Below are 27,751 nucleotides of genomic sequence, written 5' to 3' on the forward strand. Positions count from 1 at the left end.
GACAAAGTAGAAAATGAGTTTAAGATGATTGCACGACGTTGAGGAGGAACCAAACAATGCAAACTAGCGGTAAGATACTGCGTTTCGAGAGAACATTTCCTCGCAGATGTTACAGGTGAAATTCTCTCACCTTTCCTCTGAATGGTAAAGCAACAGATGAGGAACAGAGAGAAAGAAGCAGAAAATAACTAGGAGTTAAAAGAGAAATCGCAATGTGAGACCTGTTCAACTCAATTACTTGATTTACTTTTTTAAAAATAGCCATTAAAAAAAAAAAGTCTCCTTTTATGTGTTCCATATATTCTCTTTGGGGTTTCATATTGGTCAATATTCTGATGCAGAGAAGAGACTCCTCACAAGACAATTTGAATAAAGGGACTACCGCATGCCAGAGGGCTTACAGAATTCTTAGTGGTTGAATAAAAATCTGTAGGCTGCAATTCCAGAATCTAGTCTTAAGTCCGTACTGTAGAACCAGGCTGCCAAAGGTAGCTGCTGCTTCTACCAGATCAGGAAGCTGCCTGTGAAAGCAGGAGGCACCCCTTATTACTTATACATGTACAGGCCTGCCTCAGTCTACTGCTAAATTAGCTACAGTTACGGTTCTGGATCAGCATCTAGGAAACCTCATTTGCAAATCAGGAAGCTGCCATTCTAACTTCAGGGTCTCACATCATGCCACCTTTCCTACTATCCAGAATCTATTTCTGCTAAATCAGCAACCCTTGAGACAAAGAGTTTGGCTCCAGAACCATGCCACATTTGCTACCATCTACATCAGATACATGCCCAATATCCCACTTATCTCAGTTCAAATTTCAAGTCTCATGTGATTGCACTTGAAACGGAAGCTGTATCAAACCTGGGTCACCAGCTGAAAATGAACTGGAGAAATTTCTGTTGTAGCTTCCCGCTCTTCACAGGAAAGAGAAGTCATACTAGAAGAAAACTGGAATAGATAATTTGAGCCAAACCTCCATAACTGCATTAGACCTCACTCACATTTCTCCACACTCAACTCTGAAAATTTCAAACTTATTTTTGTTATATAGAGTATTATATATTTGTTCCATCTTTGAGCATGGTCCCCAAGTTGAGAACATTCTTACTGTAAGTAAGTTCTTAATAAATACACATTCAATAAATTGATGTGATTGTTTTTAAAAATACACACAAATTGAATATCCATTTTTTTTCTCCTCATAATACAAACAGTTTTATGCAACTCTGATATGGTGGTTATTTTACAATAAGTCAACACAAAGTGCAACACCTTTAAATTTTAATGAAAAAGTAGACAATCTATTTTTAATTACAAATTCAATTACAATTTCAAGGAAAAAGATGTTTCTATAACTGATTTTACATATGTACAGAAAAACAGGACTTTGAAGCCCTAATGTTTCAAAAGTATTCCTTTTCCTCTGTACAAACCTAGTATTGACAACAGTACTACTGATTTAAAAATAGAAAGAATACACTTTTCAAATGCAATGCTTCGTCTTTCATTTGTACAATTCACCAAGGTTGTTTTCATTCTCAGCACCGAGGGTTCACAGGATGTGATTCAAAGCAAACCAGCCTAGATTTTTACAGAAAAACACTTTCTACGAACTTCGTTACCCATTCTTTCCTCTCCTATGAAGACGCTGTCCCCACCCGCATGATTCGGAACAGGGTGTTGATGTTGTTGCTTCGAATTGCATCCCGACAAGCAGTGATCACCTGGTTCTTTGGTTTTCCAACTGTGTGAGAAGAAGCACCAAATCCATATAAGCCAAGAGATTATTAAAAATGAAATTATAAATCGGAGGCCATCTTTAAACAACATAAAAGTAGGTAGTGCAAACTTAACTAATTTATCTTTCCATTCCCTAAAAAAGATACCTTTGTGAGGGAATTTATCACAAACCAAGCTGAGAGACCATCTCACAACTAGAAACCAAGAGTCAGTTTCACAGAAAAGGATCAAAGCTCATATCCACCTAGCAAAGATTATTTTGAAAAGGAGGTCAAAGCACTGACCCAAAACAACAGATTCCAGGTATAAATCTTTGGCTATATTTCTACTTTTTTGGGTTTATTCTATTGCTCTTTATCTAAACTTTAAATTGGACGCTTAACTCATTAAATTTCCGTCTCCCTTTTTTTCTGACAGGAGTATTTAAGGCTTTCCTCTCGGTCAATGTCACTAGGTTTTTCTTTAGAGGATGCAGCAAGATCTAAGGGAAGGAGCTGAAAGTGTTCTTTCCTTCTGAAGTCTGGAGACAGACTAAAGCCAAAAAACAGGCTGACTACACCTCAAGTGAGCGGCACCAGCCTGAGTGTGAAAGGGATCTTTATAGATACAAGCCCTGGTATGAATTCTTGAAACTACCACCATCTTCAATGGTTCTCACCCCAAAATTACAGGCAAAATACAGTGCTACAAAGAGACTTACCACGCAGACGACCTGCTCTTTGAATCGCTTGATTTACTGCTTTGAGGCTTCCCAGTAGCTCTGTGTGATTGTTACAGCGAATTTTATATCCATTTAGCAAGTCTTTATTAAGGTCATAGAGTTCCATATAGCGATTCTTCATTGTTTTCCTGTGTACATAAGTAGAAATTTAACACCACTGTACCTCAATATGGCAGGCTTAAGTGAAAAGATACGCAAACTTCTTAGACATAAAAAAAAGGAACACACACCAGATTTTTAGCTGTATTGTCATTAAGACAGGGTAATACTAAAGTTTGCTTTGAAAACATTGAGAATTTTCTACCAAATAGTCTTATTTCTTCCAAATACATGGAAGGTAAGTGGCCTTCCTTAGTTATTTATCCATGGTTTGTTTGAATTTAGGAACCAAGAATTACCATGCCCACAATATGAGGGTGGGGAAAACTGAGCAAGGCGATAGGCTATCTTCCAAGTTTCAGAATAATACTGGCAGTTTCTTATAAAGTTAAACATACACTTACTATGCAACCCAGCAATCCTACTATGAGGTATTCATTCAAAAGAAATGAAAACATGTCTGCAAAAAACCTGTATGTAAATATTTATAGCAGCTTTATTCTCAATCACCAAAGTCTGGAAACAACCCAAATGTCAATTAATTTGAGAATGGATGCACAAAGTGTGGATAGCCATGCAACAGAACAGTATTAAACAACCACAAAAAAGAATGAACTATTGTTGATAACTTGCAACAATATGGGTGAATCTCAAAGGCATTATGTAAGTGAAAGAAGCCAGATTCAAAAGGCTACATATTGTATGATTCCATTTATATGACATTTTGGAAAAAATAAAACTATAGGAAAAGAAATGAGATTTGTGGTTGCCAGGGACTGGAGGTTAGGAAAGGTACTTGATTGTGGTAGTAGCAACACAAGTGTATAAATTCCCCAAAATTTATTAACTGTAAACCTAAAATGGGTGAATTTTATGCACATATATTGTAAATTATATATCAACTAACTTGATTTTAAAAAATAAATACAATGTACATCTGATAGTTTCTAAAGGAAGTATAAATAAACCAGGAAAGGGGGAATTTAGAAGTTGCTGGTCACTTCTCAAGTTTAGCACAAATACCTAAAGCCAGCAACATCTCTTTGACTGAAAAAAAAAGCCAGAGAGAGAGAAAAAGGGGGAGCCCTAGCGATTTGGCAAGAAACAAGTGAAAATCTTATATACCTCAGAGAAAACAACTGGAAGAAAATGAATTGGAAAGTAAGAGGTAAAACTATTTTAATTTACAAATTATACAAGTATATATCTGGAAAAACTAAACTATAAGATAACTGAGTAAAGTAGTAGACTATAAAATCAACATTCAGAAATCAACAGTGTTCATATATACAAACAAAAAACCAGTTGAAAGATACAATGTGGAAGATCCTATTTACAACTGCAAAAAGAAAACACCTAGGCTTAAGCTTGACCAGCAATGTCTGACATCTACATGAAGAAAACCATAAAACACTCCTCAAAGACAAAAAACATATCTTGAACAAACATAAAGACTCTAAAGACACAAAGAACTAGAAAAAAAAATCTTACACCATTTTTGGCAATCATATTGTTGATAGTAATATTGGTTTCATCCTTAAATGTTCTGTGTGTACTATAAGATAAAGCCAATAGTTATGTTGATAGTGATTAGAGCCATGATTTTCGATGTGAGAGAGAAGAGATACAGCTTTAATATCAAAGTTAAATAAGAGCTTGTACTCTTAAATTTGAAGTGGAAATAGTATGAATACATTTCCTAGCTTTATCCATTGAAAAGGGCTAGAATCAATAACCATCACAGTAGCAATCCGCATCTCTAATGCTCAGACTATGATCTCTACGTACCATTTCCCACTAAAAAGAACGAGCATTGAAGAAATGGCTGATTCCAGATTCAGAACAGAATATGCACCAGATAAGCCTAAAACATCTTATACAAGAAAACAAACTAATGGAACTGATGGGTCCTGTCCAAAGGTAAGTAGCCAACCTGAAAAGGCTTCCACTGGCCAAAGACAGCACAACTGAGCCATCATAAAGAATAACTGAAATGGACTGAAGCAGATTTAAATATGTTAATAAGGACTTTAGAATCTCACTGGTCAACTTGGAGATGCTAGGGAACCAACCCATTATTTTAAAGCTGATAAATAAATAGCCTGCTTTTCTAGTACAAACTGTACCTCAGAAAACCAAATAATTTATTAATTTGTGAGGGAATGTAATTTTTTTTTAATTGAAGTATAGTTGATTTACAATGTTTCAGGGATACAGCAAAGTGATTCAGTTATACATATATAGATATATATCTATTCTTTTTCAGATTTTTCCCATTATAGGTTATTATAAGATATTGAATATAGTTCCCTGTACTACACAGTAAGTCTTTGTTGTTTATCTATTTTATATATAGTGTATGAGAGAATATTATTATTTATAGAAGTATTTTAGCTAATATATGAAAAAATAACAATTAAAATATCACTATTTTGCAAGTACCAAAAGAAGTAATTGATCTCAGCAAAGATCAACAGCTGATAACATAATAAAAAGAGACAACCAGATATTACATGCATCCTCATGAAAGTACATAGCACCAGTTATTAAGTATTTTTGCCAAAAAACTGAATCTGAATATGAATCTGATCAATCCTCTAGATCTAACTACCATTCTAACAGAAATACAGAAGACAGAAGAGTAATACTAAACATTACAACAAGGATACAATTAGCAAAATCCAAAACGGGAAACTACAGAAGGAGAGACCTAGGAGAAAAAGTGAGCAAGCAAACACACAGATTAAAAGATTTATCAACCAAACTCAGTGCATCATCTTTGGTCTTTGGTTGGATCTTGATTTGAACAAAACAACTTAAAACACACACATTTATGAGACAGTTGGGGAAATATTAACACTGACTAGATATTTTGTGATATTAAGAAATTATTTTACACTTTTCTAAGTGCGATAGTGGTATTGTGGTTATTGTTTTTTCAAGACTCATTTCTGAAGTCTTTGTGGCTAAAATTATATGATGTCTGGAATTTGCTTCAAAATCATACAGTGCCTGGAAGAGAAAGAAGGTGAATGTGGAGACGAAACAAGATGAGCCCTTAGTTGATGACTACTGACAACTATTGAAGCTAAATGGCTGGTATACAGGAAATCATTACATAATTCAATCTACTTCTGTATGTGTTTTAAATTTTCAACAGTATAATTATTTTAAAAATCACTTACTCCTGCACAAGACTAATTTAACAATCTGCGAATGATTCCGGCCTTTCAGGAAGAAACAAGCAGCACCTTAGGCTAACTCTTACCTCTAAAATACACATATAAATTTATCTGACATTGGTTAACTATTTTACTGACTCCATCTCAGTACATTTTATTGCCAAGATAAATTTTGCATCTTAGCAAGAAGCTAGACCTGCACAAATTTTTTAACTTTTTTTATTATAAAATATAATACATACTCAGAAAAACTCATAGAACAAATGCTTGTTAACCAGGTCAAGAAACAGGACATTGCCAGCATCCCAGAAGCTTCCCAAAGTGTTCTTTCTGAACAGCGTCCCTCCTCCCCTAGGAGAAAATACTATCTTATATAATAATCTTGTCCCTGCATTTCTTTATATTTTTATCATCTATTTATGCTTCCCAAATGATACAGTTTTTGTCTGTTTCCAAACTATAAATGGAAGCATTTTGTACATGTTCTTTTGAGTCTTACTTGTTTCAATCTCCATTAATGTTTATAAGGTTTGTCCATGTTGTTGTATGTCATTCAGACACATGCATTCTCATTGCATGTAGTATTCATTATACAGAATATATCACAGTTTATCAATTATACTGTTGATGTTAGTTTGGATTGCTTCCATGTGGGATTCTTATGAACAATGCATTTATGAACATTCTTGTACTAATATCCTGGTTTATATGTACATGTTTCTTGAGGTTATAAACCGGAAGAATTGTTGGGTGATAGGTTATGCACATTTTTAACTTTACTGATAATGCCATGTTATTTTCCAAAGTCTCTGCACCAATTTACACTCCCACTAGTAGCATCTGAGATGTGTTTCTCCATATTGCTGACATTTTAAACCATGCACCTGTCTTAGCCATGGTAAATACTCACATGTCCCTCATCAGACGAGCATCCTCTGCTCGGACCAGCAAACTTCGGATCACATTAGAATTATCAGCCATGTCAGCGCTGAGCTTCTGATGCACTGAGTGATATTCATCCACCTGGAGACCGTGAACACCCAGGAATTAAAAAGCCTCAGAAACTTATTGAAAACTGGACAAATTGAGAAGACACGACTGACTATATACCAAGGCCCTTTTCTTTTCACCGTTCACTTGTCCCATCTTAACTATCTCCCATTGTTTCACCTCCCCGTCAATGAAATAATTAGTCTATGCTGCCTCCAACACTCGAGATGACATTCATGTGAATCCTTTCCACCTGTTAGCATCATGAGCCCAAGCAACATACATAGTAACATTTTAGAGATCAGGGATGGGAATGTTGTTATTAAGTGTGAGCCAATCACAATATTTGTTTTTCTCTTTTCTTTCGATTTTGGGTTGTTGGAAAACACTAAATCAAAGAACAAAGTAGATACAACAGATAAGATGAAGAGCTAGCAAAGGAAAATGTTAATATAGGTTTTTAAAAGTATCCCCCTAAACCAAACAAAGAAAGCAGGGTGGTCACAAGCTAATCACTCACTTTTATAAAAGAAACCCTTTAACTAATGTTAGTTCAATTTGGATTTTAAGAATTTGCAAGTTGAGGGAGGGTACAGCTCAGTGGCAGAGCACATGCTTAGCATGCATGAGGTCCTGAGTTCAATCCCCAATACTTGTGTTTAAAAAAAAAAAAGAATTTGCAACAACTCTTTAAAACATGACTATCATGTAACATGTTCATCTGTAGTATCATTAAGAGAAATATTTCAAATGTCATTAGACCACCATGGTGTCAGAAATGCATTCACAAGGTGCCCTCACCTTAACCAGCACTTTCCGTAATTCCTCAAAGTAGACAGGGAAATCTGCTTCTACCTGAAGGTCTTCAATGGCAAAAAATGCTGCCATTGACTGGATGATATCACCAGCCAAATCAATGTCATCAGTATTTACAGTGATCTATCCAGAGGGAAAAAGATAAGTTTAGCATCCTTGGATATTAAAGACAAACTTAGTTGAAATAGTACCTGAATGTCCCCATGTTAAACACATTTATTGAACATAAACTTATATGTGGTGATAAATAAAGGTCTAACCCTCAAGGAAATTACAAATCACATTCATTACTTCCAGCAGCAGGCAAAAAAAAAAAAAAATCAATCCTCTTGCCTTATAAACTGAAAAACAAAATCACTGACACAGTGAAAATGTTTTGTTCTCGTCTGTATTCCTAACCTGTCCCAAATAAGCCAAGGAATGGGTGAAGGGTAGGAGGGAGAGAGGCAGAAAACCATTGTTCTAGGTTATATCCCCGTGAAAGAGATGATAACACTAACAGACTAGGTTGAAACATGTGGTTTTATGACCTTGGGATTGGTGTCACCCATCTCACTTTACACTGAATGGTAAACATTTCATGATAAATCTATGCCCATGACAGTAAAAATTACCTCTCCACTAAGTTTTATTTTTATATACAGCTGGCCACCATTCCGTAAGGATGTGAAACACACTTGAAATGGAGCATTCTGAATGTTAGTGTCCTCTGGTAACAGGAAGTTCTGGTTGAGCCATATAACAACCTTAAAGATGAAGAGGATGAAGTGAACTTCCATTTTTAAAGTACAGTCATTATTAAGAGTTATCCTTCTTTCTAGTTTTACCTCTTGGTTTAAAAAAAAAAGAATTATACTTCACCTCCTACCAAGAAAACACTATTTACACTCCTTTTTCCTACCTCATACATGTTCTTAAGTAACAGTCATAATTATGTCTGGTCCCACAGCATGCATGATTTTGCAGCATTTTCTATTTAGACATAATCTTATACAAAATGTAGAAACTGTTCGGGTATGATGCTAATTCTGTTTACACAACAGCTCTTCTGTGGCTACACCCTGTTTAAAATCATTCCATCCCATCCTTTAAAAAAATTTAAATGAAGTATGCATGCACACACAGCACACAGAGATACATCCACACTACAGGTAAAGAATAAATTGTAATATAAATTATAATACTTTACAGTGGTTTACAATAAAGGTTCCACATAAGATCCATCCACCTGTGAGGCCTTTTGAAGGGGGCTGCCTATAGAATTTCAAGTTTCACAGGCCAACAAGGGCCTGAGAATTTACATGATTACAAAGCCTTACTGAGAGGCTTTCTGAAGCCCAGCCAAGCTTAAAATCCACAGATATTAGTCCTTTAAACTATACGAAGTGCTGTTGTACCAATTATGTAATCTTCAGGGGCCTCCTGAGAGGTAAGACTATCCTCACTTACAGATAAGAAAACTGGGGCTCTGACTGGTGAGGGGAATTCCCTAAGACCACCAAGAATTTAATTAGTTAAGGGAGTACTTGAACCCAAAAATGTTCCCATTTCCATTTTGATGCAGGCTCCTCTTGAAACACTAGATCAGGACAACCACATTAAGACCACAACAAAAGAAAGAGAGGAATTAAAAACTGCTAAGAATTCACCTATAACTAAGGACTGCTTAGGTAAACAATTGTGAATTATTCAAAAAAAATCTTTGAATTGATTATCCAAAATAAGTATTTTTGAATAATTTTCCAAAATGGAAGATATTTTAGCAATATTTGTGTTACAGGTTATACACCAACTCCAAGCTACATAACTCATGTCATATTTACTGCTACCAAATAACACATTCACATAACTTCCCCCTTCTATGAAATAATATCCAAAGGATTCTAAAGTGCAAAAGTGTTGAAAGAAAAAAACCAGATACTTACCCTCTGTGCCCGTTCTGCGATGATGAAGTTGACATAACTGAGTGGCTCCCTGGCAGGGTCTGGGTTGGTCAGCGCATACATGGAGAATCGGGGGAGCTGTCTCGTCAACTCAAATACGTGAAACTGGGTGCTACGGCCAACCAATGTGAACACAAGAGAATTGCCTGTGTAGACTGTTACTTCAAAGTGCAAGGCCCAGAAAATAAAGTCACTACCAGGTCATCAAGCTGATATTTAGGGTTTTATTGAAGAAATCCCTTCCCAAAAACCTTGGGGGTTAAAGTCCCATAGTAAAGCAGTTTGGAATTTAGAGATAATATGAGTCTGCATATATACATGCATGCACCAAGGGTTTAAAACACTCTAAAAGGAATGTGAAAAGGCTTCTGTCCTCCATGAATCTCATGGTTTTCTTCACTAGCTGAGGTTATATATAACTCTATTATAAAGGTACAACCTGACCCTTATAGTCTTAGAGGCCAAAACTAAATCATCAATTAAAGGTATTTTTGGAACTTCTGTGAAAATGAGATCACCAGAAAATAACCATCTTAAACTTTATACTCTTCATTTATTTTTTTGAAAGATTTCAAATTAGAAAAATAAGAGATCATGGGAAACCTTGCCAGGGTGTGAAAAATCATTAAATGGCTTATCTGGCCCCAGAGAATCCACGGCATAATGGGAAGTCTATACATTTTGCTCTCCTCTAGGTGAGATCTGGAAATGAACTGTGACTTGCAAAGAGTCACCTGCTTCTGTATCCCACGAAGGTTTTCAAGTGCAGATCCACAGGGACATCCTTGGGAGGTGTAATTGGGATGCGGATGGAGCTGGAAAGGTTGTGAATGCTGGGATGCACCACGTGGCTTTCACCTAGAAAAATTCCCTCCGCAAAAATCAAGACTGCTCGGATGATGGTGTCTGCAGGGAAGAGAGAAGGCAGCAGTCCAAGAATCACTCCAAGACAGCACAGGTGCCAGTAAACGCCAGCTGTAACAACCCACCATTAGAAGTGGAAATGTCCAACTCTGCATGGGCAGCCTGCACCTCACTCCCCAGATTGACGGAGAGGGCAGTGTGGAGCTTGGTGTTGGCTGGGATGATCCCCCGATGCCCATCCACCTCGTTCACTGGACTGCTCAGTTCAGCCTGCAAAACACCCCACGCACTTCCAACTTGGTCACCAGAACAGCAAACTAATGTCAATTTCAGCTTCAGAAGACAGATTCTCCATCATGTTATTAATCTGATTCTGTAGACTTCAGAGGACTCACCTCAGTAGTGCTCTTGCTCTACCAGGCCATGTCCCAAAGGAAAATACCCTCATCCCTTTCTGTGGTTAGGGTCCACTGTACCCTAGCATGCCTTTTACATTTTTTTGTATTTTTTTAAATACAGAAATTCACTTAGCACATCACATGCCAACTCAGTTATGCATGACAGGACAAATTAAGTCTTACTCCCCAGCTCATCCGCCAGCCCGTTTGGTACATACATGTACATATACACACACAAACACACACACACAGAGTTTCTGTAGTTGCCAATTTGTATGTTATTTGTTGCTGAAATAGATAAAAGATACTCTATTCATATTTCCTTCACTCAGCAATACCTTACCCTTCCATATCAATCCACATATATATAGTTCATTCTTCTAAGCTGCTTAATATTCCCAGGACACATTTCCTACCACTGATGAAAATTTAAGTCCCTTCCGACTTTTCCCTGCTAAAATAGTGGTGCGGTAAACGTCTTTGAATGCTCATGAGAACATTTCCAGAGTTTAACTGCCCGGCAGTGGAATTTCTAGGTTAAAGGATACATGCCTTCTTAACGTGGACACTGGCAGAAAGGCCAAGCAATCCGTGCCTCCACCAGTGGGCTGGGGAGCCCACGCCATGGCAGACACTGAAACTCTCCTTCTTTCAAACTGCCAGTCCTCCTGGCCATTCTCCACTTTTCAGACTCTCATCTGCCTTGCACGTTAGGACTTACCTTGGCATTTTCCTCATAGTTACGAAGTTCCAGTAACAGATTCTGTTTTTTCTGACTCAGCTCTCGGACCAGGTCCTGTTCTACGCTGGTGTCCATGAAGTTCCCTCTCATCTCGGCTGTGCCTGGCAGGTAGCCCCGGACTGACAGGAGGAAAAAACACTCACCAGACTGAGGAATATCCCAAGTACAGCCAGGTCTACTTTTCAGTCATCAATCACCTGTTCTTAAAACCTAAGTTCTCATTTCCCCTACTTAGGAGGATTTATTAGGATGAAAGGCTATCAACACAAATACTTTACAGTGGTGTTTTCTGGTATTCTGACCCAATCAAATTGAAAATCTGACTTTTCAAGGATTTACTTGAAGGATCCCAATTTACTTTCCCCATCCACTGAGCAGCAGATTAACTGTACGTGGCCATCCATCCGGTAATCTCCCTCCACCACACCAGCAATGGCAGAGGAAAAGTTGTCTTTAAAGATAACCTCTCCAGTTCGATCACTTCGAGCATCGACCTAAAAATAAAACAAGAACTTGAAAAATAGCTTATGCTACATTTAAAAAAAAAAACACACAAAATTTTAAAATGAAATCAGCTTTAAAATCAGCTTTAGTCTACAAGTTCTCAAGAGTACTCCTTGGAGCCCTGTGGCTTCTCAGAAGGCACCTATAACCACTAAGGCCAAGGGGACCACAAGGGACCTCAGTCAGCTATGCCTTCTTTTTCTTTTTAAACAAAAGCTGTTTCACATATTGGCCTTCACACAGTATTTCATCTGGAGAAGGGGGTTGGCTGAGAGGCAGTACACTTAGAATATACAGCATAGTGCAGAAGTCCAAACTGCCCGGGTTCGGATTCCAGCTCTACCACTTACTATCTGTGGGATCTTGGGCAAGTCTCTCAACCATTCTGTGCTTGGTCTCCCATCTAGAGATCAATAATAAGAACACGAGGAAAATAACTGTATCGACACCTCAGGGTTGTAACGAGGCCTGAAGGATTTAACACATGTAAAGCACTTAAAACAGGGCCTGGCACACAGAGGTATAGAAGACAATGTTAACTCTATATAAAGATTTTATCTTCATTAGATGTGAATGAATAAAGTATAGTTACGTCTAAAATTTGAAAAATGCCAAGCTAGCCCAATCTTTCTCCATATAACCTTTTATAATAGCCCCTTTTAAGGGTCCCTCTTCCACATAATTTACTGAGGTACCTTAGTCCTCCTATCCTGAGTCTCCTCTTCCCAAGAGAGGCAAGTTAATAACCAACCCATCAGAAACAAATGCATCTCAAAACAACGAGGATAACCACTTAAAATGATGACTTTGTTCTAAGCAAGAACACATGCATCATCAAAAGCGGCTAGCTGCAGAAAATCTGACAGAGCAAGCATCTCTGTGACTGGTGCCACTCACTGTTTCTGTCTTTCCATAAATATTTTTCTGAGCCAAACTTTGCAATGAAAAAAATACATCCATTTAGGTCATAGTCTACTACTAGCTCCCACCCCTTGTCTGGAGAATACCATGCTCTTAATAACAACATCATGTAAGCCTGAAAATTATGGATGCTAAAGCCTGTGAAGTAATGAATGGACTGTATTAACCAAAGCTCTTAGCATTTTAACAGAACCCTCTAACTCAGACTGAACTGAACTTGCTTCTTTCTAGCTACTTAATGGCCTTTGGCACTGCATTTCCACAATATTTAGCAAAGAAGAGGGTTCATTTGCTAACTAAGAAACAGGGCTACAAATTTATATTCCTTTGTATATTCTACTTTTTTGCTTTATCCAACATGAAGGTTTTGCCTGGGAAGAGATGACCCTCCAACTCAACAAATGACATACTAAAGACAAAATTAAGTGGCTAGTTAAAACTGAATAGTTGACAATTAAATTGCATTTAATTTAGTAATTTTGCACCTGCATTCACCTGCTGGATCTGTATATTTTTCCTTAATGCTATTCTGGTTAAGTGCAGATATCAGTTTTTCTACTTATGTAATGAACCATGTAGTTTACTTATCTTTTTTATGCTCTCAAACAGATTATATAATAGAAATTTCTTTAAAATTTTGAAAGCATTTAACTATAAAAAATCTAGGTCCAGAGTCAGATCTGAAGGTGACTTCTGATAATTTCTCAAGTCAAGTAGTTTCTAATTCTTGGATCAATCATAATAATTCATATTCCCCCAGAATAGAGTCCATTTTATGGATTTTCAAGTTTCTTAATAAGCAACTACATAATCTATTTTTATAATTGTCAATACCCATACCAAAGACAAAACCAAATGGAGAAGCAAGAACCAACCTAACAGTTTTTTAGAGTCTACTCTTCACACAAGAGCAAAGGAAGGCTACATGGCACTGGCCAAAAGTAAAGAAAAACCAAAGAAGAAAAGATGGAATTAGCTGATCTCCTTTAGGCAATGGAAACTGACAGAAAAAAGAGCTGGGGCAAATGGTATCCATGGAGACCTCGCAGCTACTTAGACAGTCCTAACAAGACAATCCTGACTTGCCAAAAGACGGCAGAAAATTCTTATTTGAAGTTAAAAAAGGAAAGAAGCAAAAAATTCTATTTTGAAGTTATAGCTGGGAAAACAATGTAACATGATTCTTCCCATTAATTCTAAGCTTTTGGTCAGACTTGAAGATTTATTAGAAAAGAACTATACAAACAGCTCATTATTAGCTTATTAAAAATTCTTTTTTTAACTTGCCTATGCCTAGATCAACCTGATTAAACTGATTCTCATTCCTTCAAAGAAAAGATTTAGAGCTTTCCTGGAGACTTTCCCCCATATAGGGCTTATAAGACCAAAAGGATACCCATTCACTCTGCAGTGTTGATAATTAGAGCAGGAAGAAAAAATGTGGAAAGATTAAGAAGTTAAATCTGAAAGCACAGCCAAGGAACTCAAGTTTATATTCTCACGTTACTGTTCTGAGTCATACAGCCAATATATCTCAGACAATTATTACTCTGAATTATACTTGAACTCTACTATTTAAACTTACCTTCCCATTGGACCAACCAGTTATCAGTTCACACACTCCATCAGAATTAAGGTCAAAAGCATGAATGCTCATGGCATGATTTTTGGACTGAAAAGGAATTTCAATAATTAGTATACAAATCTCTCAGTAAGTATAAAATCCCTGAATATCAGAGGCTAGATCATACTAACCTTAATTCTCCAGTATCGGGCTGTTTTGTCATAAACTCCAACTGTGCCATTGGAAAGGGCATAACCAAACCGACTGCCATACATGGGGCAAAGAGAGGTTATTATCTGCAAAAAATAATGAAAAAGATACAACCAACATCTTTTCACTAAGGATCAATTTAATGCAAAGTGTGGCTTTATAAAATTGCATGCCTTGCTATTATAAGTGGGTTAATATTAGATTTAAATGCACTTCCAATCCATTAGTGGGGAATGTATTCCTCTTCTCTTTGATCTGTGTCATCTATTTCAGAGTTGGATAATCAGAACTAAATAAACTCACAAAGCTTACTGTTTTAGATCAAGCATTTGTAGCAAGTGTCAAAAAAAAGTATTTTTTTAATAATAAAATTGAGGAATTGAGGAATAAGCTAAGTACACAAGATCTGGAATACATACAACAGACGTAACACACAATAACTCAAAATGCTTTAATGATTATTCTAGTTTCCTTACTTACAATATCCTACAGCCTAAATTTTTTTCCTACAGTCTAAATTTTAAAGACTTTTTTTATTTAAGTATAGTTGATTTACAATGTTGTGTTAATTTCTTGCATACAGCATATTGATTCAGTTATACATAGATATATTCCTTATCATATTCTTTTTCATTATAGACTATTACAATGTATTGAATATAGTTAAAACCCACAATTAAACATCCTGTAAGTGTATACTTTCCTATGATATGATTTATTGTTTGCTAGAGATGAAAGACATTTTTAGAAGAAAATATAATCCTTTGAAAAGTGAAAACCCAGCACATGGATTTGTGTATGTATCTAACAATATACAGAATGCATATATTATACCAAAATATTTACAGAACTATCCGAGGATTTAACATACTTAAAAGGATAAAATTTTAGATACTGAATGAAATTATCCTTCAATGTTAAAACTAAAGCTTAATGATATCTATGATCCTGCAGATCCACTTTCTAACTCTGACATTAATATAAGAGATATTTAGGAAATAAACTGTGTAAAGCAGAGAATAGTTATGTAATTTCCTCTACACCCACAGCTTTTCTATAAAACCACCCACTTCACTTAACTCTGAATACAAAGTGCTGTGTAGGACTCCAGAATTATTTAGCTCAAGACATTCTTTTGGCAGTACTGTTTGACTGCCAAATTAATTATAATTTTGCTGATGTGCAAAAAGGCATTTGAACTAGGAGCAAAATCAAACCCAGAGGACAGGAAAACAGCCCTGAAACGAACAACGTTATAAAGTCCACAGTTTCACAAATTTAGCCCCAGATTCCCTAGGTTCCTTAGTCCTTCATTAGTTCACTACTTTCTTCTTTTGTGGACTAGAGGATCAACAGGCATCTCAAACCTCTTGCTCTATTTCATATTCTCTTGTCCTTTTGTAGAATTTAGGAAAAAGGTGTTTCAAAGAATGTATTTCCCTCACATCTAGTACTGACAATAAACAGAAAGCCAACAAAACCTCAAAGATTCCCACCAAATGGAAAAAGATTTGCTACATATCTGAATGAAAGGGAGATGGTAGTGCAGGACACAGCACTTGCAGGCCAGTGCTCAAGCTGGTTTTTTTTGTAGGGACGGGTAACAGCGTGATGGCAACCCCCTTTAAGAAGCTAATGATAGCTAAGGATCTTCTCTCCAGAAGAGCACATGTTAAACACACACACAAACAGAATTCTCTGTACAGACACACAGCTTCAGATTGCTGCTTTGGGCACTCATTTCTCCCCTTCAATTTCCTCTATCCACAACTATCAGCTTACAATTACAATAATAACTATGAACATATAAAAAGTAAAAATCTATAATAAAGGTAAACTAGTTAAAATCATTGATAACACTTCATGTTCCAATATGCATACTTTGCTTTTGGTCTCCCTTCTGTAATTAGGGGAACAGATGCCTGTCCTTCCCAGACAGCTTTGGTAAGTGGCGAGAAGCAAGGACAAGTGGCCAAGGTCAGTATTGAGGCCAGTGCCCTCAAGCTTTTCTAATGCAGACTTCCAAATATCATCTGATTAAATTTTGCACAATTCCACCATTTTGATCTCTAAGACTTCCTTCTGTTGGTTTTTTTTTTCTACCCATTAACAATTCACAAGCCATTGCTCCTTTATCCTCTTCTCCCTCCTTAATTCAGAATATCCCAATTCTTTTCTCTGTTTCCATCTTGCCCAATCCTGGAAGACCAGCAGCAAATAAATATCCTAAGAATACCAAAACTACAAAGGATAAGAGCAACCTTTAGACACTGCTTTAAAAAAATTAACTCTTTAAGAAACATCTCGGGTTCAATTACATGCGTAATTCTAATCACAAAGAAACTAGTCAAGTTCTCCAACATCTAATTTTTAAGTTTACCTACAGAAATGTGCCTCAGAAGTACTTAATTTGAAAGAGGAAAAGTATAAAAATCTCATTTATGGCCTTCATTCAATATTCAATCCCATTTAATACACATGATAGAGAGGTGGAGGACAAGGCACAAGGATTCAAATCTAGACCACGCCACTTAATAGCCATGACCTTATGAAAGTAATGTAACAAAGAAGTTTAACACGTTCCCTCATCTGTAAAATGAGAATTAATAATACCTTCCTAATAGGGCTGTTGTAGGATTAAGTGAGGAAGTTCATGTAAAGCCCTTAGAAAAGTGCCTGGCATATATCAGGTACATAATAAATGGTTGCCATTATTATTATTAATATGTATTAGCTCATTAAAAGAGATATACCTTTAAATAGAGAAAAGTTATACTGAACACATAATCAGTCTTTTCAAAATATATCTTGATAAAGGATATTTAAATGCTTCTTTCTCTGTAATGTACAGCTCTGTTTAATCTTCACAATTTTTACCCAAAAACAGTCTGGTTGTGAGAAGATGCCCATGCTCTCTGTGAAGTTATATCTGACTGTGCTGATCTATCTCACCCAAGGTTATAATTCTGAGGTGGCACTTGTTACCTCTGTTTCTGTCATTTCTGCCACAATCTCATCTTCTTTAAAAACTCGGATATCAAAATCCTCAGATCCAACAAGAAGCTGAAAGGAAAAAAAAAATCATGCATATTTTTTCAGCAAGTGAACACAGCAAAATTTCCATAAATAAAAAATTACATGCTATTTTGTTGCTACAGACACTCAAAAGTTCCAATTTCCCAGTAATGTGATGCTCAGAAAGATTCCCTCTAATGATGTCAAGATTTGGTCAGTGAAGAAAAAGTGGCTACTACAGATCCTGTCACGTGGGCTAAACCCCCTACCAGAACAAGTTCTTCTACCAGGCACCCTGGTTCAATGTCTGTCTGCTTCCAGGTGGAAGCCCTGTTTCAAAAGCCAGAGCCTAGTATCTGTGAACAGGTGGAGGGTAAGTCACTGTCCAACACAGTACTTCACCAGCTGTTCAAGAAGCTAATTTCTAGAGTTACCAATAGAATAGCTTTAAAAAGGCTAAGAGCCAATCTCTAAAACTTTTAGATTCTTGGAAAAGTTGGCCAAAATGGAGAACTAGGTACTCAAAGCATCAAAATCAAGTTATAAGATTGGGAATATGACTGCAATCCCATCAACTGTTCTGCCCTCTCTCCCTGTCCTGTGTCTTTGAAACATCAAGGTCTTGACACAAGTGAATTATTGTTCAAAAGAAAGGAGAAAGACAAATGAGGCCAGTTGGCTCATCATTGAGGTAACAGAGCACCAAAATCAACCATAAGAAGCTAACACTTCTCTCAACACTAACGTCACTGTCATGGGAAAATGTATGAACTGAGCTGAGCAAAAGAAGTCTCTCCTCCCCCACATACCTCTTTCTTCCCATCACCGTCAAAGTCACACAAGGCCAAGGAATGAACATTATCTCCAGTAACCTAAAAATAAAACCAAAATCATTGATATAGCATCTTTTTTCACTTAATGCAAACATATGAGCCACATGAAAGAGAATGATACAAATCACCAATTTAGAATTCAAATTACTCATATTCTTTTCTAAAGTATGAATTAGAAGTATTGTTCTATTTTGTTTTTATTATTTATTAGAGTCAGTGGTAAAACAAACAAACAAGACCTAAAGAACAGTAAAAGTAAAAATGTTTAAGAGCACTAAAGAGAATGTTTTGTTCTTCATACCGTCCAAAAGAGATCATTTCCTTCATGATCAAAGCCCTGCAGAGCACAATTTCCACCAATAATTGCAAGAGGAGAGGAAATGTCTCCCAGTGTCCCCAGCACAATTGCATTGGCCCCATCTGCTACCTGAGAAGGAAGAAAAGACATAAACTCTCAAACACAATGATGCGCAGGCATGCTAGAGTTAACACAGATCCTTATTTTTATTTGGATACTCAAATTCCTCTGTCATCACTTCTGAGAAGCCACATGGTCTCCTGAGAGGCAGGCCAGGGCTGTCCACAGAGGACAGCATCTGGGGCTGTTATGTGGTCATGCAAGGATGATCAGAGATCCAGGATAAACTCGGGCCCTTGGCCTCCCACACTAATCTGCTACGATAGCCTGCTAGAAAATGTCAGGCTCTCTTGGACCACCAGGTTCTAGAGGCCAAATTCCCTAGAGAATCAATACTTATGCCTTTAAAACAGCCAAACTTTTGTAATCTATTTTAACCATTTCAGATGGAAATCTTTTTAATACTTATTACCCAATTCTCTTACTACTACTCTTTTTAATTGTAAAGCACTAAAAACTACAAACAATAAAACAAACACCTATAGACCCACCATCCAGAATTAATAAATGTCTTAGACTTGAGCAAAGTACGTAAGTGTAATAATTTAATTTATTTTTAGAAGATTCAAGGACATCTTCGGAAATACTAATTGTTTACTGTACAGGAAAACAGTCCTTACTTACATAGTCTTTAATTATGAAAACTATAAAAGAAATAGATTGGCTATAAAAGAAAGAAAAGAATTCATAAGAAATCAAAACTACTAAATGGTCAATCAATCAAGTTAAAAGGTAAAAAATAACCTGGGAAAAATAACTGCAATATATAAGACAAAGAGTTAATAGTTTTTGTTAATAAGACAGTTAATATAAAGTAAATAAATAAGAAAAGGGTAAACAATCCAAGCAAAAATAAACAGGAAATTCACAAGGGAAGAAATACAAATAGCCAACAAACATGAAAGATGTTCATTCTACAATATGTCATTTTTCACTTTCCAGATTAGCAAAGATGGAAAATGACAATACTATCTGTTGTTGGTTAGGCTGTGATAAAACAGGCACTCTCATATTCTGAGGGGGAGGCGGAAAGACAGGAATCTTTCTAAAAAGCAATTTAGCAATATCTATGCAAAATCTCACTTAAAAAAGGTTTTTAACTCAGCAGTTGTAAAGCTGAATCCTTGTGATCATTAATTTTGTGTGTTAACTTGACCAGGCCATGGTACCCAACATTGGTCAAACATTATTCCAGCTGTTTCTGTGAAAGTATTTTTTAGATAAGATTAACATTTTTTCCTTTCCTTTCTTTTTCTTTTTTTTTTTTTTTTTTTTGGTGAGGGGAGGTAATTAGGTTTATTTATTTATTTATTCTTAGAGAAGGTGCTGGGGATTGAACCCAGGACCTCATGCACGCTAATCATGCACTCTACCACTTGAGCTATACCCTCCCCCTGAGATTAACATTTAAATCAGTTACCCTCTATAATGTTGGTGGGCCTCAGCCAATCAGTTGAAAGCCTAAATAGAAAAAAAAGAGTGACTTCCCCTGAGGAAGGAAGGATTCTGACACCAGACTGCCTTTGGACTTGAGTTTCAACATCAACACTTCCCTCTGTCTCCAGCCTGCTGGCTTACCGTGCAAATTTTGGACTTGCCAGCCTCCACAACTGCATGAACCAATTCTTTAAAATAAATCCCTCTTTTCTTTCTCTCTCTCTCTCTCTCTCTCTCTCTCTCTCTCTCTCTCTCCATACACACACATAGACACAAACACACACACACACACACACACACACCCTATTGGTTCTGTTTCTCTGGAGAACCCTAATACAGTCCTAAACTCGATTTCAGTCTTGTACAAAACCACAGAAAGAGTATCTTGGTGACCTTGGAATAGGCAAAGATTTCTTAGGACAGAAACAGCACTAACCATTAAAGAAAAAAACCGATCAGCTAGATTTCATCAAAATCGACAACTTTTGCTCATCAAAAGACATCTACCTACTGGAATGAGCCACATACTGGGACCACATACTGGGATAAAATATTTGTTATATGTGAATCTGGCAAAGAACTTATACCCAGTATATCCAAAGAACAACTACAAATCAATAATACACCCAAACTACCAATAAAAAAATAGGTAAAAGACTTCAACTCTTCACAAAATAAGACAAACAAAAAAATAAGCACAAGAAAAGGTGTTCTATGTTAGTGGTCACGAGAAAAATGCAAAATGAGACCACAGTAAGATACCACTTCACGCCTACTAAAATGGCTCAAATTACAAACACTGGTAACACCAAATGTTGACAAAGACCGTGCAGCAATGGAACTCTCATACATTGCTGATGGAAATGTAAAAGGGTACAACTACTCCTAAACTAAAACATGTCCACAAAAAGACTAGTACAAAAATGTTTATAGCAATTTTATTCATAATTGCTTAAACCTGGAAACAACCCAAATGTCCATCCCACGTGTCTATCATCAGAAGAACAGACAAATTGTGACATAGTCACACAGTGGAATACTATTCAGCAACATAAAAGAACTACTGCTAAAAGCAACAGCACGGATGATTCTCACAGACATGCTGAGTGAAAGAAGCCAGATACCAAAGAGTACATTCTGTATGATTTCATTTGTATGCTATATGATTCCATCTGTATGAAGTTCAAAAACAGGGAAAGCTAATTTAAGGTGACAGAAATCAAAATGGTGACTATCTATGGGGAATAGGAATTGACTGGAATGAGGCACAATATTTTCTGAAATAATGGAAGTGTTCTATATTTTTAAAGGGGGTGTTGATTACAGGGATCAAAACTCATCAAACTGCACACTTAAGGTATGTGGATTTCACTTTATGTACATTTTACCTTAATAAAAAAATACTAAAGAAAAATTTGCATTTCTAAGAACTTATCCATAGGAAATAGTCAGAGAAGCTGGCAAAGATATATGCTTATGAAATTATCAATTATAACAGAGGAACTATGGAAATAATATAAATATGCAACAATACAGAATGGGTTAAACAAATTTTGATATGTTAACACAATGAAATACTATAGAGCCAACCAGAATAAAGCACAGATATATAATAACTTTGATATAAATACTTCACAATATATATATTATTGAATAAAAAGGCCACATGTAATAGCCAGGGAGTGGAGGCAACCCAAGTGTCTATTAACTGATGAATGGATAAATAAAATTTTATTTACACATACAGTGGAATATTACTCAGCCATAAAAAGAATGAAGTATGATACATGCAGTAAAATGTCCAGAATAGGCAAATCTATGGAGACAGAAAGTAGATTAGTGGTTGCCTAAGGGTGAGAAGTTGGGGGAAAATGGGAGTGACTACTAATGGGTACTGGGTGTCCTTTCAAGATAACGAAAATGTTCTAAAATAAATTGTGATGATGGTTGTCAACTCTCTGAACAAACTATAAACAACTGAACTGTATACTTTAAATAGGTGAATTATACGGCATATGAATTTTATCTCAATAAAATTGTCATAGAAAAAAAGTAAAAGCTACATGTACATAGTATGATCCCATCTTATAAGAAAAAAAATCCACTCACAAATACTTAGTAAAAAGTCTGAATAAATCAATTCAAGAGCTAAGTGTTATTTCCAAATGAAGAAATTATAGGTAGTTATTTTTATTTTGCTTCCATACCTCTTCTATAATAAATATGGATTATTTGGATATTAAAATTTCAACAGCCTGCAGATGGCAGGCTACAGTAAGTGCTTCTCCTATAAACTACTATACTAAACTTCAATGCAAAGCCACCAAGAGACCTGTTTGCTGGCTTCCTGGCTGTTGGCTGAATTCTCAATGGAAAATCTTGACAGACGGTAGTATCAGATGTATCTCAGGAGAGATAAGCTGGAGTGTTAACAAGTGGTTACCAACCATGACCAAACAAATGTCAAGTACATGAAGGAGATGCAAATGGCAAAATCTTCGTATTTTTTAACTGTACTACAACAGTCACATAATAAACCAAAATAAATGCCTGATCTTTTTCAAGTATAAAAAAAATCATGAACATTAACAGGTAATCGGAGCTTTATGGTTATAAAGGGGTATACTTGCCTCTCTGTAGAACAAATCTGAATTATTGTAGACATCGTAAGCCAAAAGATTAGTCTGCGTCCCCACTAAAAGAGCATCATAGCCAAGTTCAGGGTTCAATACGCCTGCAGTCAGGCAGCTGACTGCCTGGTTAATGTTGAGAAGAGAAACATCAGACTCCAGGGGACTCTGAAAGACTCTGGATGCACCAAAATGCTGGCTCCGTGTATGAGGGTTATGAATAAAAACCTGAAACAAAAACAGTTAATTATATCCCCTTAAAATACCAAAAATGTAAAAACATACATCTTTCTAAAAACTCAGGTTATCAACAAATAAGTCACTTTAATCACATACAAAACTTGAAACACCCATTCACAGTTCTGTGCATGGCAAGCTTTCAATCACTATGAATTGTGGAAATCCAGTAGTTCTTAACCTTGTAAAGAACAATGTAATGGCCAAGATCTAGTTGTTGCTTATCAGGGCAGCTTATACACTACCCACTAGCAGGATGTTAAAGTACTCTTAAAACCAGCCTTTTCTTGATCAACCTATAGGAAGCTGCCACCAGTTACAATGAAAATTGCTACATACCAGCAGCATCAGAGAAAATAGAGTAATAAACAATTCCGTTAGTATTTTTCATCCAAGTGTCTAACAAATTCACTTCCTAACCCTTAAAACTGGTAGTTTTAAATGTGGTAATTAGTAAATCTGTTTCACAAACCTAAACTGAGTCACACACATCAAGTTTCTTGAAGGCTTTCATAGTCTATACTAGTAAGGCAGAAATAATTTGCTCAAGGTTGATTAATTTAACAATTTCAACAATCATAAATATAATCATTTGAGTGTCCACACAAATCATTCAGTTTCCTTGGGCTTCATCTGTAAGGAAGTCTGGACTAGAACATGCATTCTCAAGAGGGGTGATACTGCTCCCAAGATGGGTAACTAGGTGGGGGGGGGGGGGATCTGAGACATTAGAATGGCTTGTGGAGCCCCAAAGGGCCAGTAAAAAAAAAGCCAGATATACAGTATATCTATGGTATTTAAGTTTCATTGGGGAAATTTTCATTTTCTGAAAAATGCTCCATGGGAGGCAATTAAAAAAAAAAAAAGGATGGGAAATTGGACTAAAGATCCCTTAAGTCCCTTCTAATTCTAGAATTTGCTAATTTTAAATAAGCATTTCACCCTTTGGTATAAATCTAAGTAGGATTCATACTAAATTATTATATAAACAAGGTAGCCTATTCAACAAAGAATAAATTTCAGAAGATTGGTTAAATATAGAATATGTAGAAAAATATATAAACATGTATAAAAGGTATGTATTTGCTCAATTTTGTGTTCACGTTCTCCTTTATCTATACTTAATAATATGCTTTTACAAACGTTACTGCATTTGGTCCTCACAACAAGCCCTGACATACAGATGAGGTCAGAGGGGTTAAGGCCCTTCCCAAGGTCTCGCCACTGATAAGTAACAGGGCTGACACAAGCCTGGTGTCTGGCTCTAGATTCTAATCTCAAGCCACATCTTACTTCCTTTTATAATAGCTCTGAACAAAAGAATTCTTACAGAGTCTTCTAGTAATTAGAGATGCTAAGAAAGAACAGGAGGGGGAATAACCTATGGACTTCATATTCATTGTTATTGGAAGGGAAAGAGTTTAGGGTTTGATGCCAAAAGCAACAAGTATCCCAGGAGTCTGGTTTCTCCCTAGTTCCCCTCCTGATGTTCTCTGCACACAGAAATCAGTGCCCAGGAGACCCACCTGTTCCACAGGCAAGGAGAAAGCCAAGCTCAGTCACACAACAAACAGATTACTCCCAGTGCCTTCAGCCAAAGGACTGGTTGAAATTCACATATTTGTTCTAGCTGAGGGGGTGCTGCTGACAATATCAAGCCAACTAAGCCCCTCAACTCCATGCTGAGAAGAAACAAGCATCCAGAGGAAAACACTGATGTTCATCCTACAAGAAACTCCTTTTTAAATTATCCTTGCTCAGGTTCAGAAACCAGATCCCAGTAAGTCAGCTCTCCATTCACAACAGAGTCCCACTGAAAATGACAAAATCCTGTTTCTAGAGACACAGGCCCCAACGGTCAAGGAGGGCTTTAGCCTTACCTGAAATGTTTAATTGTTTTTAAAAGAGAATATATTTGTATATTATTTGGCTCATAAAATACTACCAATTTTTTTTAAGTCTCAAGATAAAAGATCGGGTCAGAAATTTTCAGATTTGTTTAAAGTTCTGAGCATAAAGTATTCCAATTACAAGGAACATAGGACCTTCTCTCTCTCTGTCTCTCCTTTTTTTCCCCCCAGCTCCAAAAACCTAGACCAAGAATTGTGTCCCTGCCTCCCATTCTAGGTCACATTCTAATGAAGAGGCTTCCATAGAAACTTCTGCCTGATCTTCCTGCCGCCACACTCACCTCCCTGCATCTCTGTTGCAACACCAGCCAGTCACCCCTTATCTAAAACATAAACCAAATTTCATCACTAACTTCATTAAAGCCAAGGTCTTTACCACGGCCCTAGATGGTCCTGCCACTAGCTATCTCCCCATTTCCCTCACTTCACTCCAGCAGCCTTCCCACGTTCCTGGAACACACCAAACATACCTCTACCCTAAGGCCTTTGCACTTGCTGATGCCTCAGCCCGGAAGACACTTACTCCACCTGTCTGAAGGGCTTGTTTCCTCATTTCCTACAGACCTCTGATTCACAGTGATCTTCTCAAAGGCCTATCTGATCACCCTGTCTAAAACAGCAATCTCCCATCAGCCCCATCCCCTTACTCAGTTTCTCTCCTATGGAGACAGTGTGTGTGTATGTGTGTGTGTATTAACTGTCTGGCTCCCTCTCTCAAAGGTAACCTCCAAGGGGGTGAAACTTGTCTGTCACATTCACCCTTGTACCTGCAGAGCTAAGAACAGTTCCCAGCACACAGCAAGCCCTCAATGAATCAGGGGCTGAGCTAATATCAATGAGACATTTTCAGCCCATTTATTTAGCTGCTGTGCATCTATAGCAGAAGACATATGAATTTATTTTTGGTATTTGTCAGTGCCTCCTAACATTATTACAACTAACATTATTATCCACCAGGTTCTGTGCTAAATGCTTTACTCTTATTATATACCATTTAATGAAAATGAATCATTACTTTTTGTTTATGCATCCCAAGATGTAGCATATGAGAAAACATACAACATAGGTGAAAGTGTCTTGAAAACTATAAATCATTCTATAAATGTTAGCTTATTAAATCCACATTGGGTCACAGAACATGCACTCTAATCTCATTTCTACACTTTCCAGTTGAGCAGCCTCAAACATTGCTTTGAACCCCTCTGAACCGTTACTTCTAATCAGTAAAGTGGGAGTAATAAAAAGAAAATGACAGCTAACAATCAGCAGCCACTGCCTAGATGCCAAGCACATGACGTGTAGTAACTTACTTAATCCTCTTAACAACCCTATGTGGTAGATACTGTTATTAAGTACCTAGCTCAGGGTCATGAAATTAGTAGGTACTGGAGCCAGGATCTACCAAACCTGTGCTATGCTGCTGCCGTTGGCAACATAGAAAGGATCCTGAAATACTTAATGTAATAAGGCTTTGTACCTATTAGAAGTTATTACGCCTGGTGTCACTATACTCCATGTATTATGGGTATATCTCCATCAATACACAGTGCCTTGTTGATCTGCCTTGTCTGTTGTCCTTCTGGACTACAAACTTTCTGAAAGTAAGAACTCCAATTTTATCTGTGAATTTCCAAGATCTAGCACGAAGGAGGTGTTCAGTAATTCGGGTGAATGTTGAACGACCATGCCTTTTTCATCTCTGTGACTCCCACACCTTGCACAGCACCTGGCACATAGTAAGCACCTAATAGGTACTTACTGAGTAAATTATAGGAAGAGACGAATATACATGGATAAAGATCATAAGTGCAATCTGAGTAATTTAAGTTAGGGATCTTTGTAATTTTTTTTTCCGTAAAGTTATTTGGCTCTGAGAGGCAGTGTGACATACTAGGTAGTTCCAGAGAGACAGGCAGAGGCCCTAGGCTCAAATCTGGGGTCTGCCACTACTTCTAACCCTATCCAAGCCCTTTGCCTCCTGGGGATTTCTCTTCCCTAAGCTCTTTATCTGCACAGAGACTCCAACACTGGCTGAGTCTAAGTGCCTGGAGACAACGTTAACTGCTCAGAAAAGTCGTTCCCCGTTATGATTCATCATTTCTGCACAGGATGGAGAGCTAACCAGACGACAGACCGGTTGCCGGGCAACCCTGGCTGGGGGCGGAGTTGGAGAATGAAGGGCGGGGTTGCAGGGGCGCGGCCCGCGGAGGCCCTGGGGACTACTGGGGTCCCAGCCCCGTGCGGATAGGAGAGGGTGGGAGCGGTTACCTTGCCTGCTTGGGTAGCGGCCGCCAGGCACGGGTGAGTCCCGTCGTAGCGCCCTACGGCCACCATGCGGGGGCTGATTTTGTGGCGCAGTTTCAGGGTGAACACAGGCAGCAGCATGATGGCGGTGGCTCAGAAGAAAAGGGCTAGTGGACTGAGACCGGCGCCCCGGACCCGGCCTCACCGCCACGGCGAGGGACGCGGGGACCAAACCCGACCACACCGGCTCCGGCCGCCTCAGGTCTGGGCGGGAAAGTGAGAGGGACGGAGCTGGACCCCAGGCCGCCAGCTCTTTCTGCGGCTGCGCAGAC

General features: G+C 37.4%; 1 protein-coding gene across 1 annotated transcript; it reads right to left on the reverse strand.

Annotated features, from left to right (window-relative positions):
- Positions 1 to 1,265: 1,265 nt before the first annotated feature.
- Positions 1,266 to 27,751, reverse strand: BBS2 (Bardet-Biedl syndrome 2). The gene is made up of 17 exons (XM_006190104.2): positions 27,444 to 27,751; positions 23,029 to 23,256; positions 18,845 to 18,970; positions 18,520 to 18,582; positions 17,681 to 17,758; positions 14,677 to 14,781; positions 14,507 to 14,593; positions 11,855 to 11,990; positions 11,476 to 11,615; positions 10,482 to 10,626; positions 10,227 to 10,398; positions 9,475 to 9,604; positions 8,164 to 8,295; positions 7,535 to 7,672; positions 6,654 to 6,766; positions 2,442 to 2,590; positions 1,266 to 1,745 (listed from the first exon to the last, which is right to left on the reverse strand). Exons 1-17 carry the CDS (start codon positions 27,558 to 27,560, stop codon positions 1,639 to 1,641), a joined length of 2,166 nt encoding a protein of 721 aa, XP_006190166.1. The 5' UTR covers positions 27,561 to 27,751; the 3' UTR covers positions 1,266 to 1,638.

This window comes from Camelus ferus, chromosome 9 (genome assembly GCF_009834535.1).
Source record: "Camelus ferus isolate YT-003-E chromosome 9, BCGSAC_Cfer_1.0, whole genome shotgun sequence".
Taxonomy (NCBI): Eukaryota; Metazoa; Chordata; class Mammalia; order Artiodactyla; family Camelidae; genus Camelus; species Camelus ferus.

Coding starts and splice junctions, on each gene's coding strand:
- BBS2 (XM_006190104.2), bottom strand. CDS start 27,560: ATGCTGCTGCCTGTGTTCACCCTGAAACTGCGCCACAAAATCAGCCCC. Junction 11,991..14,506: donor CTGGTTGGTCCAATGGGAAG/GTAAGTTTAAAT, acceptor TTTTATTTTTAG/GTCGATGCTCGAAGTGATCG. Junction 10,399..10,481: donor GGACATTTCCACTTCTAATG/GTGGGTTGTTAC, acceptor TCTTCCCTGCAG/ACACCATCATCCGAGCAGTC.